The 16,596-nt window shown below is 41.1% G+C and overlaps 1 protein-coding gene and 1 long non-coding RNA gene across 3 annotated transcripts in view; one reads left to right on the forward strand and one right to left on the reverse strand.

Moving 5' to 3' along the window:
- Positions 1–2,371: 2,371 nt before the first annotated feature.
- On the reverse strand, positions 2,372–10,827 carry Serpinb9 (serpin peptidase inhibitor, clade B (ovalbumin), member 9). Of its 2 annotated transcripts, none has more exons than XM_013016689.1 (7): positions 10,727–10,827; positions 9,616–9,792; positions 7,975–8,112; positions 7,264–7,381; positions 5,325–5,467; positions 4,084–4,239; positions 2,372–3,332 (listed from the first exon to the last, which is right to left on the reverse strand). In XM_013016689.1, exons 2-7 carry the CDS (start codon positions 9,781–9,783, stop codon positions 2,925–2,927), a joined length of 1,131 nt encoding a protein of 376 aa, XP_012872143.1. In that variant the 5' UTR covers positions 9,784–9,792; positions 10,727–10,827; the 3' UTR covers positions 2,372–2,924. The 2 variants fall into 2 exon arrangements, with proteins under 2 accessions (XP_012872143.1, XP_012872144.1); XM_013016690.1 differs by having other exon boundaries at positions 10,722–10,827.
- A 297-nt stretch (positions 10,828–11,124) lies between these two features.
- LOC105985970 overlaps positions 11,125–16,596 on the forward strand; it is a 27,234-nt gene continuing 21,762 nt past the window's right edge. The window contains exon 1 of the long non-coding RNA XR_001175088.1: positions 11,125–11,186. This is a non-coding gene — a long non-coding RNA (uncharacterized LOC105985970). The remainder of the gene's footprint in view (positions 11,187–16,596) is intronic.

Raw genomic sequence — 16,596 nt, forward strand, 5'->3', positions numbered from 1 at the left:
AGAAAGCAGAAATGCCAATATAAGTCATATAAGGAAACCTTCCATTTTGGGAACACTAATAAAGTCTAGCAGATTACAATGGGAAAAATAATTCATGTAGTAAACGCCAGCTGATGTCTTTGGTGATGTTTAAACTAGGTAACCTCTGCTTTAGTGTAATCATTTGTAACATAGACTGAAGAATAATATTTTTGTAAGACTCTTAAAAATATTATGCTGTTTCATATGAAAACTTTTACAAAGTTAAGTGCTTGTGATTCACCCTTGTAATCTTAGCTTCTTAGGAGGCTAAGTTCTGAATATCACTTTTGGAAGCTAGCTGGGCTAAGAAGTCCCTAGGACTCCTTTTTCCAATTAATCAGCGAGAATTGGTATTGTTAAACACTTTTTTGTTGTTGTTGGTCCTGGGGTCTGAACTCTGGGCCTGGACTCTGTCCCTCAGCTCTTCAGCTCAAGGTAAGTGCTCTACCACTTGAGCCACAGCACTACTTCTGGCCTTTTCTGCTTATGTGGTGCTGAGGAATCAAACCCAGGGCCTCCTGCATGCAAGGCAAGCACTCTACCACTGAGCCACCTTCCCAGCCCCAATCGGTGAGAATTGGAACTGGAAGTGTGTCTCAAGTGGGAAAACACAAGCCTTGAGCAGAAAAGCCAAGTGAGCCCGAGGCTCTTAGTCAATACACACACACACACACACACACACACACAACTAATGACTTGAATATACCATACACACACACACACACACACTACTAATGACTTGAATATACCATTACCAATTTAGGTATAATTTTCATTTTAAGTTTCTGTTTCTTTGTTTTGTGTGCTGGTCCTGGGACTTGAACTCAAGGTCTGGGCTATAAGCCTGTGCTAAAAACTAGTGCTCTACCACTTGAGCCACAATACCACTTCAAGGTTTTTTTGGTAGTTAGTTGGAGATAAGTCTCTTGGACTTTCTTATCTGGGCTAGCATTGAACCTTGATTCTGAGATCTCAGCTTCCTGAAAAGTTAGGATTAAAGGCAGAAGACAACATCACTGAGCACTCATTATTATTATTTTAGAGGACTTGCATGACTCCTGTAATTACTCCCATGAATGTAATTTAACATCAAGAAATTTTCATTAATATGGACTCCAGCTCATTCGGGTGAGGTCACTGTCTTCTGTCATGTATATAAGAAAGGTTTCGCTTAAATCTGACCTAATATGGTAAATAAGAAATTCCTACTAGAAAGAAACCCTGTAGTGATAATCTGTAGATTGTTAAGCACCAGTGAATTTAGAAAAGGTGTGAAGTGATTTATGGCAAACTACAAATGCTTGTTTTACACCAACTCTGACCTTAATTCAAGAACAGTATTTAGAAATGAAAAACTAGATATCCAAAAGTCAATTCTCTTTTAAAAGCTTTAATGTGCTCCTGTTGAATTAATATAAAAATAAAAATTTGCATTAACCGATAAAAAGTTATAATATGCTATATGTTCAAGTTATAAATGATCATAGCATAAGTGGCATTCAGACTTGTAAAGTACAGCCCTAACTCTGGATGCCCTTAGGTCTAGTTGGGGAACTGTCTAGGAATGTAGACGATTAACAGGAAATGACATTACTGTGCATTGTTGTGATGAAAGTTCAAAAGTGAACATCTTGTTAGGAAGAAGGGAAGTTTCTTGGAAGATGACATTTGAAATGAATTTTAAAGACTGAATGGAATTTAACTGTTAGAAATGGAGAAATGCAGAAATAGTAAAATGTGATTCTATAGCTCACATAATAAGTTCAAAGAAATCAAATAAATACTACTTGTTAGACTAGGTGGGCCACTGGTGCCTCACATATGTAATCCTAGTTACTCAAGAAGCTGAGATCTGAGGATGGAGGTTCAAAGCTACCTGGGGCAGAGTCCCCCATGAGACTCTTATCTCCAATTAACTACTCAAATGGGAAGTGGAGCTATGGCTTAACATGATAGAGCACTAGCCATGAACAAAAATTGCTCAGGGACAGCATCCAGGCCCAGAGTTCAAGCCCCACAAAAGTAAATAAATAAATAAAAGCTGGATATGTTGGGCAAAATACTAAAGACCAAAAATCAAAGAACCATGATTCAGTTCTCTCCCCAATGCCTAATACTGGGGTTGGCACATGACTGGTGACTGGTAAATGTCAAACAAGAAGTTAAAAGTGTATTAAAGTGTATGGGGGTTTTATTGTTGTTCTATTTCTTTGTGCCAGTAATGAGGCTTCAACTTAGGACTTCATGCTCTTCCTTGGCTTTTTTGCTCATGACTATCATTCTACCAACTGAGCCACATCTCTATTCCAGCTTTTTGCTGATTAATTGAAGATAAGAACCTGACGGTCCTTTTGCGTAGGACAGCTTTGAACCATAGATCTCAGCCTTCTGAGTAGCTATGATTACATATGTGAGCCATCAGTAGGGGGTTTGTGTGGATTTCTGAGAAGGCCAGTCTTAGGAAACTGCAATAGTAGTAATAACATGGAGTAGCATATATTGCAGTTCAAACAGGTTATGGCAAGTGTATGACAAGAGCTGAAGTTCCAGGGAAGTGCAGTGTAGCTAACATGGAGTGAAGGAACAGGAAGAAATGAGTGGGAAGTTCAATTGTGTCTGTGAAAACTTTGCAGACTATGCTATGGAATTTGTATTGCATAAACACAGCAGGGACCCATGCTTGTCTGCTGTCTCATGATCTTGCTAAAGAGGCACAAAGAAGTGGTCAGTATGGAGAGAGATGAGTGAGATGTATCATGGGATTAGTCTGCCGAAGAGTTCAGAGGATGAGGAATCTTCCTTCATCTCAGCACTTGGGTTTTACCCAGCCTCATGGGAATATAGAAGGAAGTATGGAACACAGAAGAAAAGGAACTGCTCCTACACATAGTTAAGTACACCCCTCAAGGAGAGGTGAACCTGCCACAGAACAAAAGGCTGTTGGTTGTGTTGTGTCTGATAAAGAAAAGGAAGGGGTGGTCAGCACAGAACCTGTGTCCAGACTCTCGGCAACAGCATTCAACAATTACCATAGCTGAGGCCGCTGCGGCCTCTGTGCCTTCTTCATTCACCTCCACAACACTCTTGTGCATAAACTTGGACAGATACAGCTCTCTGTCTGTTGACAGTGCTGACAGATCAGCCTTGCCCTGTTGAAAGGCATCCACCATTCCCAAACGCTGAAGCACAGACTCCATGTCATAATTCTCTTCCAGTTTAAAACGTGGTAGAGAAACTTCAACTTCAATGCTCTTCATGCGGTCTGGCTTGGTCCAGGATATGAACTTTTCAAAAGTGAGATCATTTTCCACCTGAAAAGCCAGAATGAGACTCAGATTCAGACCTGAGTGCCTCTTACAAGCACTTCCACGCTCAGCTTCCTTCCTCCTTTTGTGGATGGTACTGCTTGTTTACACAGGACCAACAAAGACTCACATGTTGCACACTTGGTTCCCAGCTAGTGTACTACTGTGGGAGGTTTGAAACACTTCTATCTGAGCTCTAAGGATTGAGGTTCAAAGCCAGCTTAGACACAAAACTCTGTGAAACTCTTATCTCCAATTAAAATAATAAAAGCTAGGAACAGTTATGGCTCATGTGATACAACACCAACCTTGAGTGAAAAAGTCAAGCAAGAACACAAGGTCCTGAGTTCAAGCCCCAGTACCAGTACACACACACACACACACACACACACACACACACACACACACACACACACACACACCATACAAACAAGCAAGTAAAAACTCAACTGAGCAGGCGGCATCATTAGCCTCATTCTAGCAGTGAGAAAATCGAGGTTTAGATGGGTCATACCATTTGGTAAGTTACCACACACAGTTATTTGAAAAGCCAGTCTTGAAAACAACTGTGATCCCAGAGACACATGCCTGCACACTGCACGCTGAAGCTGAGTCTACAATCATAATCTATTCAAAAGGCAGATGCAAGGTAGTAAGCCATGCTTGAGCTCTATTCCAGTGAGAAAGGACATGTTGGTGTCACTGCACTGGCCTGAAAGCAGTTGAGAGGGAAGAGCTGCAGTTTCTCCTGCCTTACCATGCTGAGATCCACACCATCATCTGGGAGGAGGACCAGCATGCTCAGCTCCCTGCCCTCATAGGGCAGCTCCAGCACCTGTGCCTGCACTTCCTTCACATAGGTGAGGTTAAACTCGGCTTCCTGATACATCATCTGAACTGGCCTTTGTTCCTTCTGATGGAAATAAAACAAATTACTGAAAGAGACATAAAAATTTCCAAACAAACTACAGTCGATTCAAGGAGTGTTTTCTATGATAGAAACAACGTTCATGCTCTAGTTAAGACTTGAGAAGTAAAACTTCATGCATGTGGTCTCATATATTTTAACCTAGTAGTTCCAATCTATGAGATTTTTCAGTAGAGAGGAAAGACACTGTACAGAAATTGAGGTAATGTACTAACCAAACATTTTTAAAATAAATTGATATGTATATATTATAAAAATTAAGTTGACAAAATCACTGTTAGAAAAGATTCCCTTCCCCTCTTCTGCAATGAGAAGTTTTATTTATTTATTTATTTTTAGAGGTTTTCTTTTCTATTTTGTCATTTAAAATACACATAATAAACAAAGATAGAGTATATATGCACATAATTACATTATATTATTTGGTTCTTTTGGGGGGATAGGGAGATCTGGAAAACTACCCTAATTTCTATTTTAATTGAAATTATACCTCAATATCAATACTGAAGTCTTTGTCACTTAGTTTTAATACAAGAAAGCTATAGTGAGTTAGTCATGATCAATGAATTAACAACAAATCAAATGAACTTCAGTTTTTAAAATATTTGACTAAGAAAATGTGTTTTCACATTCCCTCCTTCTACTCCATCCCATATTATATCTGGTTATACATATTTAACACTACCTTAAACACCTAGTATGGCTTTCTAAGCTTCTTAAATTTAAGGAAAATCTTCAGTTTTCAGAAACACGTTGCAACCATTGATTTAAGAGAAATTTCTGAAGCAGTAATAGAATATAAAACATTTGCAGGCATCTAATATTCCTTGTTCCTCCAATTTATTTTCTGAGTTAAAAAATTCATTCAGTTTCACGTGGTTTTTAACTGGTCATTTATACTTTTTTTTGAAGTGCTGGAGATCAATCCAGGCCTTCATAAATGACATTGAAGAGCTCTACCACTGAGCTACATGCCAGGCCTATGCTTGTAAAAGTTAAATTTTCTCACTCAATTTCTTCATCAGTGCGGCATGGTGTTTTTGGTTTGTTTTTTAAAAGCTCCATTTTACCTGGTTTATTTTAAAAGGCATTTCTCTTGTGAGCATTTCCTCAAACTTTTCATCCCACTTCCCTTTGAAATAGATGGCATTGACAAGAACCAGCTTGGTCTGCTCACTAACTGAGTTACTTGACAACATGTCTTGAATTTTACCTTTGAAGAAAAGCAGAGAGTATGTTCAGTTGCTTTTGTATACATACATGATGAATAAACTATTACATAATGGCTTGGCAGGTCCAAACATCCTGTTTTCAAATGTGTTGAGTTTGGATGTACAAAAATGTGTTAAGCTTGAATACACAAAAATTTTCAAAAAACAAAACACCTACAATGGCATTCATGGTAAATGATACTTGAGGAGCATCCACCAGGCTGAGGACAGTAAAAGACTTCTAAGTAACTCAAGGAAAGTAGGTTGGACGAATGTAGAAACCCAACACCACTAACAAGACAGCTATCAAGTATTTTCTTATTAATGAACTAAGCAACATCTTTGCTAATTCACTGCCTTGATAGGTATAGGTGGTAAATATTCCAAGAAGGAGGGGAGAGAATTGATCATTGAATATTTATTCATTCTTTACTCCCTGATTTATTAGCCAAAATGGGAAAGTTCCTAATATCCAGAGTTATCTGAATGGCTCAAGCACCAGACCACTGTTAATCATGTTTCACAGATTGAAACATGTCACTCTCTAAAACAGAAACAAATAAAGACCCAAAGAGAAGATGCTTTCAGTCTGTGGACTTGACCAGCACTGAAAGAGAACCTGAGGCCAACCAATCACCACTAATTAAAGGAACTGAAGTGGAAGACACAGGAGAAGCTGCAGATGTCTCTTTCCTAACAAAAATCGGGTAAGGATGGGAGCTGCAGAGTCTTTTAGGAGAGATACTCATGCTGGACACTGATGGCTTATGTCTGTTTCCTAGCTACTCAAGACTGGAGAATCAAGGTTCAATGTGAGCCCAGGCAGAAAAGTCAATGAGAGTCTTCTTACCAAATAACCAGCAAAAAGCCAGATACAGAGAGCTGGGAATGCAGCTTAGTGGTAGAGTGCTTGTCTAGCATGCATGAAGCCCTGGGTTCGATTCCTCAGTACCACATCAACAGAAAAAGCCGGAAGTGGCACTGTAGCTCTAGTGGAAGAGTGCTAGTCCTGAGCAAAAGAGGCTCAGGGACAGTGCCCAGGCCCAAGTTCAAGTCCCAGGACTGAGAGAAAAAAGCCAGATATAGAGATGTGATTCAAGTGAGAGAGGGCTAGCCTTGAGCAAAAAAGCTAAATGAGAGCACAAAGCTCTGAGTTCAAGCCCCAGTATAGGCAACAAAAAGGAAGAGGAAGAAGCTAAAGAAGAGGAAGAGGAGGAGGAGGAGGAGGAAGAGGAGGAGAGGGAGGAGAGGAAGGAGGGGAAGGGAGAGAAGGAGAGGGAGAGGGGGGGAGGGGAGGGGGAGTAGGCAACCACAGCACATGACTGGAGAATAATGTCTACATCAATTAACTTCAATAACTGTGATTGGCAGATTCACCTGATATATCTACATTATAGGCCAATGAATGTATATTCTTATTAAAATTGTTAAACTGGGGACATGGCCTATGACTTACTTCTTTTGAATTTGTATCAACTACTGTGGTCTTGGAAGAACAGACAAAACTAATTGCCTGTTGAAAACCCGAGTATTTAATTAGAATCTCTAAGAACTCTCCAAGGTTCAAATATTCCAGGGGTCCCAGTCATTGAACACTCTGCTGACCAGGTGAAACACCAGTGAAATTAGTCAAAGAGGAGAAGAAGGGAAGGAGGAGTGGAAAAATAAATGGAAAGAGAAGATAAAGGGAAAAGTGAGAGGAATAAGAAAGGGGAGAAGGAGGGAAGGATGAAAGAGAGGAGGGGAAGGTGAAGTAGAGGAGACAGAAGCTGATTCAGAAATAACTTGAAATTCTCACCTTCAGTCTGTTTTGAGACCCAAGTGTTTATATGTTTCCTGGCCGTATCTGCAGCTTTGGCAAATGACAGCTGCTCCAGTTCAGCAAGGTAGAATTGAAGACAGGATGTCTTAAATGTCTAGAAAGAAATGTGTTCATGAATGAAAAATAATATGTTGACACGATTCCAAATATTCTCAATTCTACGTCCTCTTTTTTAAAAAAAAAAAGAAATGAGCATACATTTGCTTTAAAGAGAATACATCTTAGTTTATTAGATAAAATATCATGGGTTAGGAACCGGTGGCTCATGCCTGTGAGCCTAGTTACTCAGGAGGCTGAGTTGTAAGGACCACAGCAGCCAGCCATTCCAGGCTGAAAGCCCAAGAGACTTTATTCTCCAATTAAAATACAAAATAAACAAGTAGGGGTGTGAGTCAAGTGGTAGAGAGCCAATTTTGAGTGAAAAAGCCAAGCCCTGAGTTCAAGCCCCAGTACCAGCGCGCGCACAAACACACACACACACAATCACTGGTTTTAAGTGGTATTATTAAGTTTGAATAATCAGAGTAGTTAATTTTGATATAATGTAAGATATCATTACAGAACCATGGTCTTTTGAGGGAGGAAAGTTAACCATAAGTTTTTCAAGTTCTCTGGGGTCTTTTTCCTGGCCACTTCATCACCAGGTACTTTGAGTACTACTTTTATTATTCCATTGATTCAACTTACTTGGAGGAATTCACAAGTCTTCTCTCCAAAGAGCCTGTTGGCTGTTCTAAGTACATAGTGCTTACCAGGCTTATTCACTTCTGAGAGAAATGACTGAAAGTCACAATGGATGTCTTTCTCTGTGTTTAAAGAAAGTGCCTGGAAAGGAAAAATCATAAAACATTATCAATAGTGCTCTTTACACTAAAAACAAACTGTCAATTTTCTTCTCAATTGAACTAAAAACATGTATACATAAAACACACATATGCAACAAACATCCAACAAATAAGAGAAAATTTAAAACACCCAAAGAGAAGTTTTAGATGAAGAAGAATTTACAGAAATGGATACCGAGGTAATATTCAACATTGAAAACCATACTGTTTTCAGAGAAGTGTAGCTTATGAATTGCTAAATAAAAATCAGAGTATGAACACAGGAAAAAGCTGATTTGTGGTTACTAAGTTATAGGAATTCTCCTGTAAATTGTACTATAGATAATGATAATGTACTATGTTAGTCCAAAAGGCTCATAGCTTAGCATGCTCCTTTCCCAGGCAACACTAGGTCCATTTGGTACAAGCAGTAAATAATCCTCCTTCCCCTTTACCTTGAGATGACTCCCTACTGGGGCAGTTGCAACCATATAAGATAACAGGACCCCTTAAAGTGACCTTCAGTCTGGCTAGCTACCAGTCCCTTATCTACTACTTGGGCAGCTGCCATAAATCCTAGACCACCATGATGAAGTCCCTGGACTACATGTCCATACCAAAGTCCCTGTCTCCTAACACCCTAAATTATATAGGGCACCTCAGACAAAGGCCAGCACTTCTCCCTGTGAGAAGTAGCCTTGTCAGTTCCTTTACTGGTAATAAACCTTTCTACATCTGCATGGTTTTCTGGCAGGTCCCATCATACTATGTACATATATATATATATATATATATATATATACATATACATATATATTATAGTATATACTTTAAAAACCTATAAGGGCCAGGTACCAGGGGCTTTCGCCTGTAATCCCAGCTCAGGAGGCTGAGATATGAGGATCACAGTTCAAAGCCAGACTCTGATTTCCAATTAACCACCAGAAAAAAAACAGAAGTGATGCTGTGGCTAAAGTGGTAGAGTGCTCACCTTAAGCTGAAAAGCTCAGGGACAGCACCCAGGCCCAGAGTTCAAGCCCCATGACCACCACCACCACCAACAACAAAACTAAACTAAGTGCTTTTTGGTATGGTGATTAAGTGCATGCCTTTTCCTCCTGCTTTGTATGTTTCTGTTTAGCTCCTCCTAGCAGCTAGAATTAACCTTTCTCACCAGTGAATAATTCCATCTACAAAATCTTTTGCTCTTAAAAGGAGATAGAGGTTAACAATTTAGGTTTCAAATAATTGCAGACCACTCTCTAAGCAAAGTGCTGGACAACATTTTCAGACCTTTATAATTGGGGAAACTGTCCTTCCCCCAAAATAAATCTGATTTGAAGAGACTTCCAGCCTTCCTTTCCCCATGCCACCCACCTCCACTTACCTCCCGGATATGATATGCACCCCACCCAACCTACTTCCTCAGCTGCTCTGGAGATAAGGAAGCAGATAAGGATAGAACCGCTGGAGGCTAGTCCCTCCTGGCCATCAGGCAGCTTACCTGGGCCATCTGGACTGCAGTATTTCCCTTTGCCCCGAGGAGGACCATGGCCAAGGCAGAAGAGATGCTCACAGGAGAATAAAACACGTTGTTAGAAGGGTTGTCTTGACAGAGTATCTTTAAAAGGTGGAAGGCAAATGTGCCATTTGCTTCAGAAACAGGATTCATGATGCAGATCTGAAGGCAAAGAAGAAAGAAATAGTCCCTCTCAACGTGTATATATTTTAGATTGAACCAAAAAAATCCATTTTTCCCCCAAAGAAGCCCAATTAAGGTAATTTTCTAACAACTATGGTCACAGCAGGACAACCAGCTTGAGAGCCTCAGAAAAATCCACAGAAATGATTGATCTGCACAGGTAGGTAGACAACCATGTGTGTAAGTGAACACATGTGCACCCCTCTCACACCCACACAACACACACGACACATAGAACACAGCTGGGATTGGTGAATTCCAATCTGTTCCCGGATGGACCAACTCCTTTCTTTTGAGGACAGGGTCTGGATGAAAAGCAAGCAGAGAAGAAGGAGAATGAAGAGGAGGATGAAAAGGAGGTAGCTCAATCTGAGGGAGGTACAAATAGGAGAGAGCCTATCAATAGGAGGTGAATTATTGAAAATACTTGGGTGGTAAACAGTGTTGGGACTTGAAATGGATAGTGGTGTTGGACAGAGATAAAGTAAGAGAGATCATCATTCTGTAGGTCCCTAAGGAGAGAGGGAAAGGGATCATCAAGTGGGATAAGGTGGTGAGAAGGTGGAGGACAGTGAGAGGCCACCGAGGAGGGTGGTGTGGGATAACTCAGCAGGACTCTGAGGCCGGCCCCAGCCCAGGTATAAGCCTGGTCGCCCTGACCAGGTGGGATGCCCCAGAAGCCACTTTGGTAAGCACCAAGGTGGCTCAGCTTTCTAGGGATCTCATCTCATCTCCCTCCCTCCCTCCCTCTCTCTCCCTCCCCCCTCTCTCTCCCTCCCTCCCTCTTCCCCCACCCCTTCCGAATTCTCTAAGTCCCCGGTGCCATCTCCAGGTGGCACACAGAAGTTCCTTCAGGCTCTCCAGGGCGGGTCCCCTCCACGTCCAGGCCCAGCGCAGAGCGCCCTCACCAGACCCGCAGTCTCCAGTCCCCGTGACCAAAGGCAGAGGGCCGTCAGTCCAGCAGCAGCTGCGCCAGTCCGGGCTCCGGCCAACAGAATCTTTTATTCCGGCTCCTTTCCGGCCCGCCCCCTGCCCCCTCCCGACCCCCCCTCCCCCGCGCCCCTCTCCCGCGCCCCCCTCCCACCGCTGCCCGGGGAAGGGCGGGGCCTCCGGAAGGGGCGGCGTCTGGCTGGCGGTCCCGAGGCTCTGCGGCCCGGGGCGGATGTGAGTGGGTGGGGTCCGTGACCCTCGCCACCTGCTTCTGGGGCTTCACGTCACAGCTCAGGACCCGAGCGGCCGCTGCAGGCCGGGAAGGCTGTCTAAGCTATTGGACCGGGACACGGTGTCCTCCGTCAGAGGCCTCGGGGACATGTGCAGGCCTTGAGGGTGAGGGTCTCCTTAACTCTTGTATCGTCAACAGGCCCTCCTGTGAGGTGGGTGTCGGAGTGGGCGCGTGAGAGGGGATGGAGGGAGGCTGTGGAATGAAACTCCAGCAGTGCTGAAATTGCTTTCAGAAGGAGGGAGAGCTGGGCCCACACGTGAAGCCCCAGCAGGAGCTGCGGATCCTGGTTGGGATCCAGTTAGGTAGGGAATTTGTGAGACTCATGTCTAAAAATTAACCACCAAAAAGCAGAAGTGGAGCTACGACTCTCGTGGCCTTGAGGGAAAAGCCTAGGGACAGGGCCAAGACTCTGTTCAAGCCCTGGTACTGGAGACAGAGACTGATCGAAGAAAGGGATATGATTGTATGGAAATGTCACAACAAAATCCCCAAGTCTGCAGGATTCTCATAATCGTTCAAGGCTCACTTGAGACCTCATCTCCAAAATAACTAAGCAAAAAGCAGGTCTGGTAGTGTGGTTCAAGTGGAAGAGTGCCAGCCTAGCGTGATAAGGCCCTTAGCTAAACCTTAGTACTGCCCCAAGAAAAAAGTTATCCTAAGCACTTCATTTTTTTAAACATAACATCTTTTTAAAGATAAAATGAAAATATAATTATTGTATTTCTTAAGATATACTTATTATCGAGATATAATAGGCATACCATTACACTGATAAGAGAATAATTTTAAGATATCCTAAATTAAGTTAGGAGGAAGGAAGACGGAGGGAAGAAAAAGTTAAGAGTTTATTGTCATTGAAAGCTTCAAGTTAAATCAAAAAAGAAAAACAACTACTACATATTTGTACATGTTGCGGGTTAGTCATTAAGACAGCATCCATTCTTTCATCTGTTGTCTTGGTCCTTCTTATTTATAACCAGTGTAAGTCCAATGTAAGCCATTTACATCTTCTAGATTTTCATCATAAAATAGCCTGGCTTCTTGGACCCAGTGGGCTTTTTCACACTGCTACCTAGCCATGCTACTGGTGGCTTAAGGAACTTATCCCAGAACTGGTCCTTTTATTTTTGACTATCAACTCTAACAATTTAATAAACCCATCTATTTTAGAGATCTCTGGCTCTCTCAAAATTTGGATTTAACCACGCCAATCATTTCAAAGCATACAATTCAATGAGTATTTTTTGAATAGCCACAGTGCTGTAGCCATTATCTAACGCCACAAAATTTTGTCATTTAAAAATGAAAGGCCAGGCATTGGTAGCTCACACGAGTTATCCTAACTAATCAGGAGGATCATAATTCCAAGCCAGCCCAGGCAAACAAATCGATGAGACTCTCAGATTCAATCCAATTAACCAGCAAAAAAGAAGTAGAAGAGGTGTGGCTCAAGTAGTAAAAAGCCTGACTTGAGTGGAAAAATCCAAGGAATAATATGAGGGTTTGAGTTCAAACCTCAGTATCAGAACCAGAAAAAGAGAGAGGGGAGGGATATCTATTAGCTGAACGGGAGATATTTATGAGCAATTACTCTCTTCACAACACATGGGAGTCACTAATTAACTTTCTGTCTGCATATATGTGTCCACTGAGAACATGCCATATAAATGGAATTTTACAGTATGTGGTCTTTTGTGACTATTTTTTATACTCAATGTGATGGTTCAAGGTAGCATTTATATTTTATTATTTATTATTTTCTATTTTTGGCTGAAGAATATTTGTAATAATATTGAATGACTATATAAATATTGTTTCAATTGTTTAATTCATTAATTGATAGGTATTTGGGCTGTTTTGGCTACTTGTCTATTATGAATAATACTGTTATGAATATTCATGTGTAGACATTATCTAGGGTATAGACGTAGGAATAGAATTTCTGGGTCATGGGATAACTATTTTTAGAGTTTTGGTGAAGTACTAAATTATTTCACACAGCTACTTCGAGACTGGACATTCCCACCAGCAATGTATGAGAATTTCAACTTTCCCATCGTGGTCTGCCTGGCTTCTTTTAGAAATTCTAGTGGGTGTAGTGGTACCTCCACACAGTTATGAGTAGTATTTCCTTGAAAAGTAATGATGTTGAGAATTAAAGATGTTGTGCTAAAAGTGAGGTGTTTATTAAAAATGATTTTACCTGATTTTATTTTATTTGTTTAGGCAGTGCTAGGATTTGAACTCAACTGGGCAAGTTCTCTACCAGCTGAACCATGCTCTCAAGTATTTTTTTACTTTCTATTTTGGAGAGGGTCTCACATCATAGTTTTCGTAAGGGCTGGCCTTGGGCCTCCCTCCTACATAGCTGAGGTCACAGTGTACCACCATACCTGGCTTATTTTTTCAGAGATGTCTTGGCTAACTTTTTTCCTGGGCAGGCTCCAAACTTCAATCTTCTTGATTTTTACCTTCTAAGTAATAAGTCTGAGCCTCTTCATCCAGCCTTACCTGCTTTTTAATTGGTTATTAGTCAATGGGTGTATTTTTTCAATTGTTGAGTTGTAGAATACCAACCATTTTAAATACTGTGAATTTTGGTTTCCCCACCCTGAGTGCACCCTGTAACGTATCTGATGACTCTGAAACCATCTCTGTGTCAGGGAAATGAATGGATAGATCTGAGTCATGCACTTGAGCCATTTCCTCCTAGAGATGTGTTTCTATCCCCACTCCCTTTACCTGTAAAGGTAACTTCTACTGCTTTCATTTCTCTCATTCAAACCAAGCTACTAGGCTTGGTTAGAAGGGGAAACAAGAAAGGCTTGGTTTGTCAATTGCAAACCTTTCTCAAGGCTAACCAGTTCCACAGACTGAAAATATCCTTCATTAGGGGTTAGGTTTCATTTGCTTCTGTTTGATCAAGGAGTGACCTGTTCCAGTGCTGATCAGTGATGGTCAAAGATCAAATGATCTTTGATCATTTGAACCATGTCGATGCCTCTGCTTCACTTACACCAAATAGCATATTTTTGCTAATAACATGATACCACAAACTTGGTTAGTTTTAAAGAAAAGGTTTATTGATTCTGCTCTCAGGTTGAGGGACCATTTATGGCGATGACTTCTTGCTAGCAGAGTACCAAATTGGCAGAAAGTATCACTGTAGTATGAAACAGGGAACCAGAAAGCAACCTGACAAAAATTGGCTTGATAGCATATCTAGTCTCAAGAAAATCTATAAAACAATGGGTTATCATAATTAATTCATGGGGAAAGAGTAATAGCCTCCTCTCTTAATATCTTACAATAAAAATGACATTTCATCCTGAGTCCCTTGTATTTCTGTTGATTTTTTTAGGCTTTTACTCAGAATAAAGCTGAGTCTTATTGAATTAGATGTATTTAATTACCTGTTTATGATAAGTAGCAGTTAGCCATGAGTAGTTAGTATGAGGAACATGTAAAGGGAACTTAAAATGGAAAATGAGCTCACAAGGCTTTAGAGAAGGTTTTATAACTAAGCTTTCTGTAGACTGGGCCTGGAGATGAGAATTTCTCACAGGTAATCTTGTAAGAGGCAACTTTAAAGCTGATATTGCTGGACCTATCAATTGACTAAAAGTTAGCTACTCATCATGCCCTGCTTTCATGTGTCCTTTTTAATCTAAGCCATTTCCTGCTGCCATCATTTAGTAGTTACGTGGGTTTCCAGAAAGACCAGATTCACCAGTAAGCATCTTGTGACAAAAGACGAACTGCTGCTCAGGTAGAGCCATTTCTGTACCTTGTGGCAAAAGGTAAAACTACCCTTCCCTCAAATAGAAGAAGTAGCAATGTCTCTGGACCTTCTCCAGGGACTTAACTAATGGTCAACCAGAGCTTATATCTGTGACCTGGGATGATTTTAATTATTGCATACCTTTCTCAATCTCTGCCCCTCATTTTTCCTGTTTAACCTGAAGCCAAAGCCTATACTCCCTGAAGATGGCTGGAGATGTGCTGTCTTCCCATAGCAGCCATAATAAAGCTTTCTCTGCCCTTCACAATATCTCTTTAATTGGCATATGAGGGCAAATGGCTAGACCTAATGTGGTACTCTTGGACCTTGGGCCTGCAGTCTAAAACTCAGTTCAATCTCAATAAGTACTCAAACCCCTAAGATTAATGATAACTCACTAATGACATCACATTCAGTCTATTGAAAGTGTACTTATATTTAAACTCTTTGCTGCCACAAATTAAGTAAAAGCAGAAGATAAGTCTGATGTCTCTGTGTTCTAAACCATTCACTCCACAGTCACTTTCCAATCACTATGGGCCAGGAAAGACAGGTGATTGATAATATCTTTATGACAAAGGACTAAAACTATCCCTAAGAACAGCAGAGCTTGCAGGACAGGTGAGCCCAAAGGGAAGATAATTACCTATTAAAATCAGGCTGCAAGGTGGCTCAGCGGTAGAGCGTTTGCCTTGCATGCCTGAGGCCCTGGGTTCGATTCCCCAGCAACACATAAGCAAAAAGAAAAAAAGCCGGAAGTGGTGCTGTGGCTCAAGTGGTAGAGCGCTAGCCTTGAGCTGAACAGCTGAGGGACAGCGCCCAGGCCCAGAGTTCAGGCCACCCCACGACCGGACAAAAAAAAAAAAATCAGGCTGCACCCTGGAGCCAGAGAAATCACCTCTTGGTAATCAGATTACTTCCTTTTGTGATGATAGCGATAACAATTTTCCCTAGAAAACCAACAGAAGGCCACATATGTATCTAGGACTCTTACATTATGTACACACTTCTACCCCTTATTCTTCCTGTATCCAAACCTAATGTTCATGTCTGTTCCCTCAAGATGGCTGAAGATAGTATGAATGTTGGCTGAAGATAATATGAATGTCATTGTCTCTGTCATTGTCACTGTCTCTGACAGTGCCATGTAATCTCCTTTCTCTGCTATATTTCAAACCTAAAAAACTTTTCTATCACTTTTCCAACATTCAAGTATTGCCTAAATTCCACTCAGTGGACACAAAGAAAAGGAGTGAGGTTGATTAGCTGTGTTGACTTTCCAGTGATATTTATGTTAGCCTTTCCTGTGCATGTGCCAGTATTTGGGCTGGAACTCAGAGCCTCGTGATCCCACTTGGCTTTTTTACTTAGAGGCTGGTGCTTTACCACTTGAGCCATACCTCTACTTCCAGCTTTTTGCTGGTTAACTGGTGATAAGAATATCATAGATTTTTCTGCCTGAGCTGGTATTGAACTATGATCCTCAGATCTTAGCTTCCTGAGTAGCTAGGATTACAGGTATGAGGTACCCATGTCCAGCTATCAGTCTTTTGAATGACCTCTTTATAACTGTAGTTAAGCAGACATCTACTTTAATTCTACTAAATTGAATGCCCTATATACTTATGACTGAAAATGTGTAGCTCTGAACTTTATGTAAATATACAAAAGTTTACGGTTAAAGTATATTAAGTTAAAGCCGGGTGCTGGTGGCTCACGCCTGTAATCCTAGCTACTCAGGAGGCTGAGATCTGAGGATCGCGGTTCAAAGCCAGCCCGG

The sequence above is a fragment of the Dipodomys ordii genome, unplaced genomic scaffold, assembly GCF_000151885.1.
Source record: "Dipodomys ordii isolate 6190 unplaced genomic scaffold, Dord_2.0 Scaffold32, whole genome shotgun sequence".
In the NCBI taxonomy this organism is placed as follows: Eukaryota; Metazoa; Chordata; class Mammalia; order Rodentia; family Heteromyidae; genus Dipodomys; species Dipodomys ordii.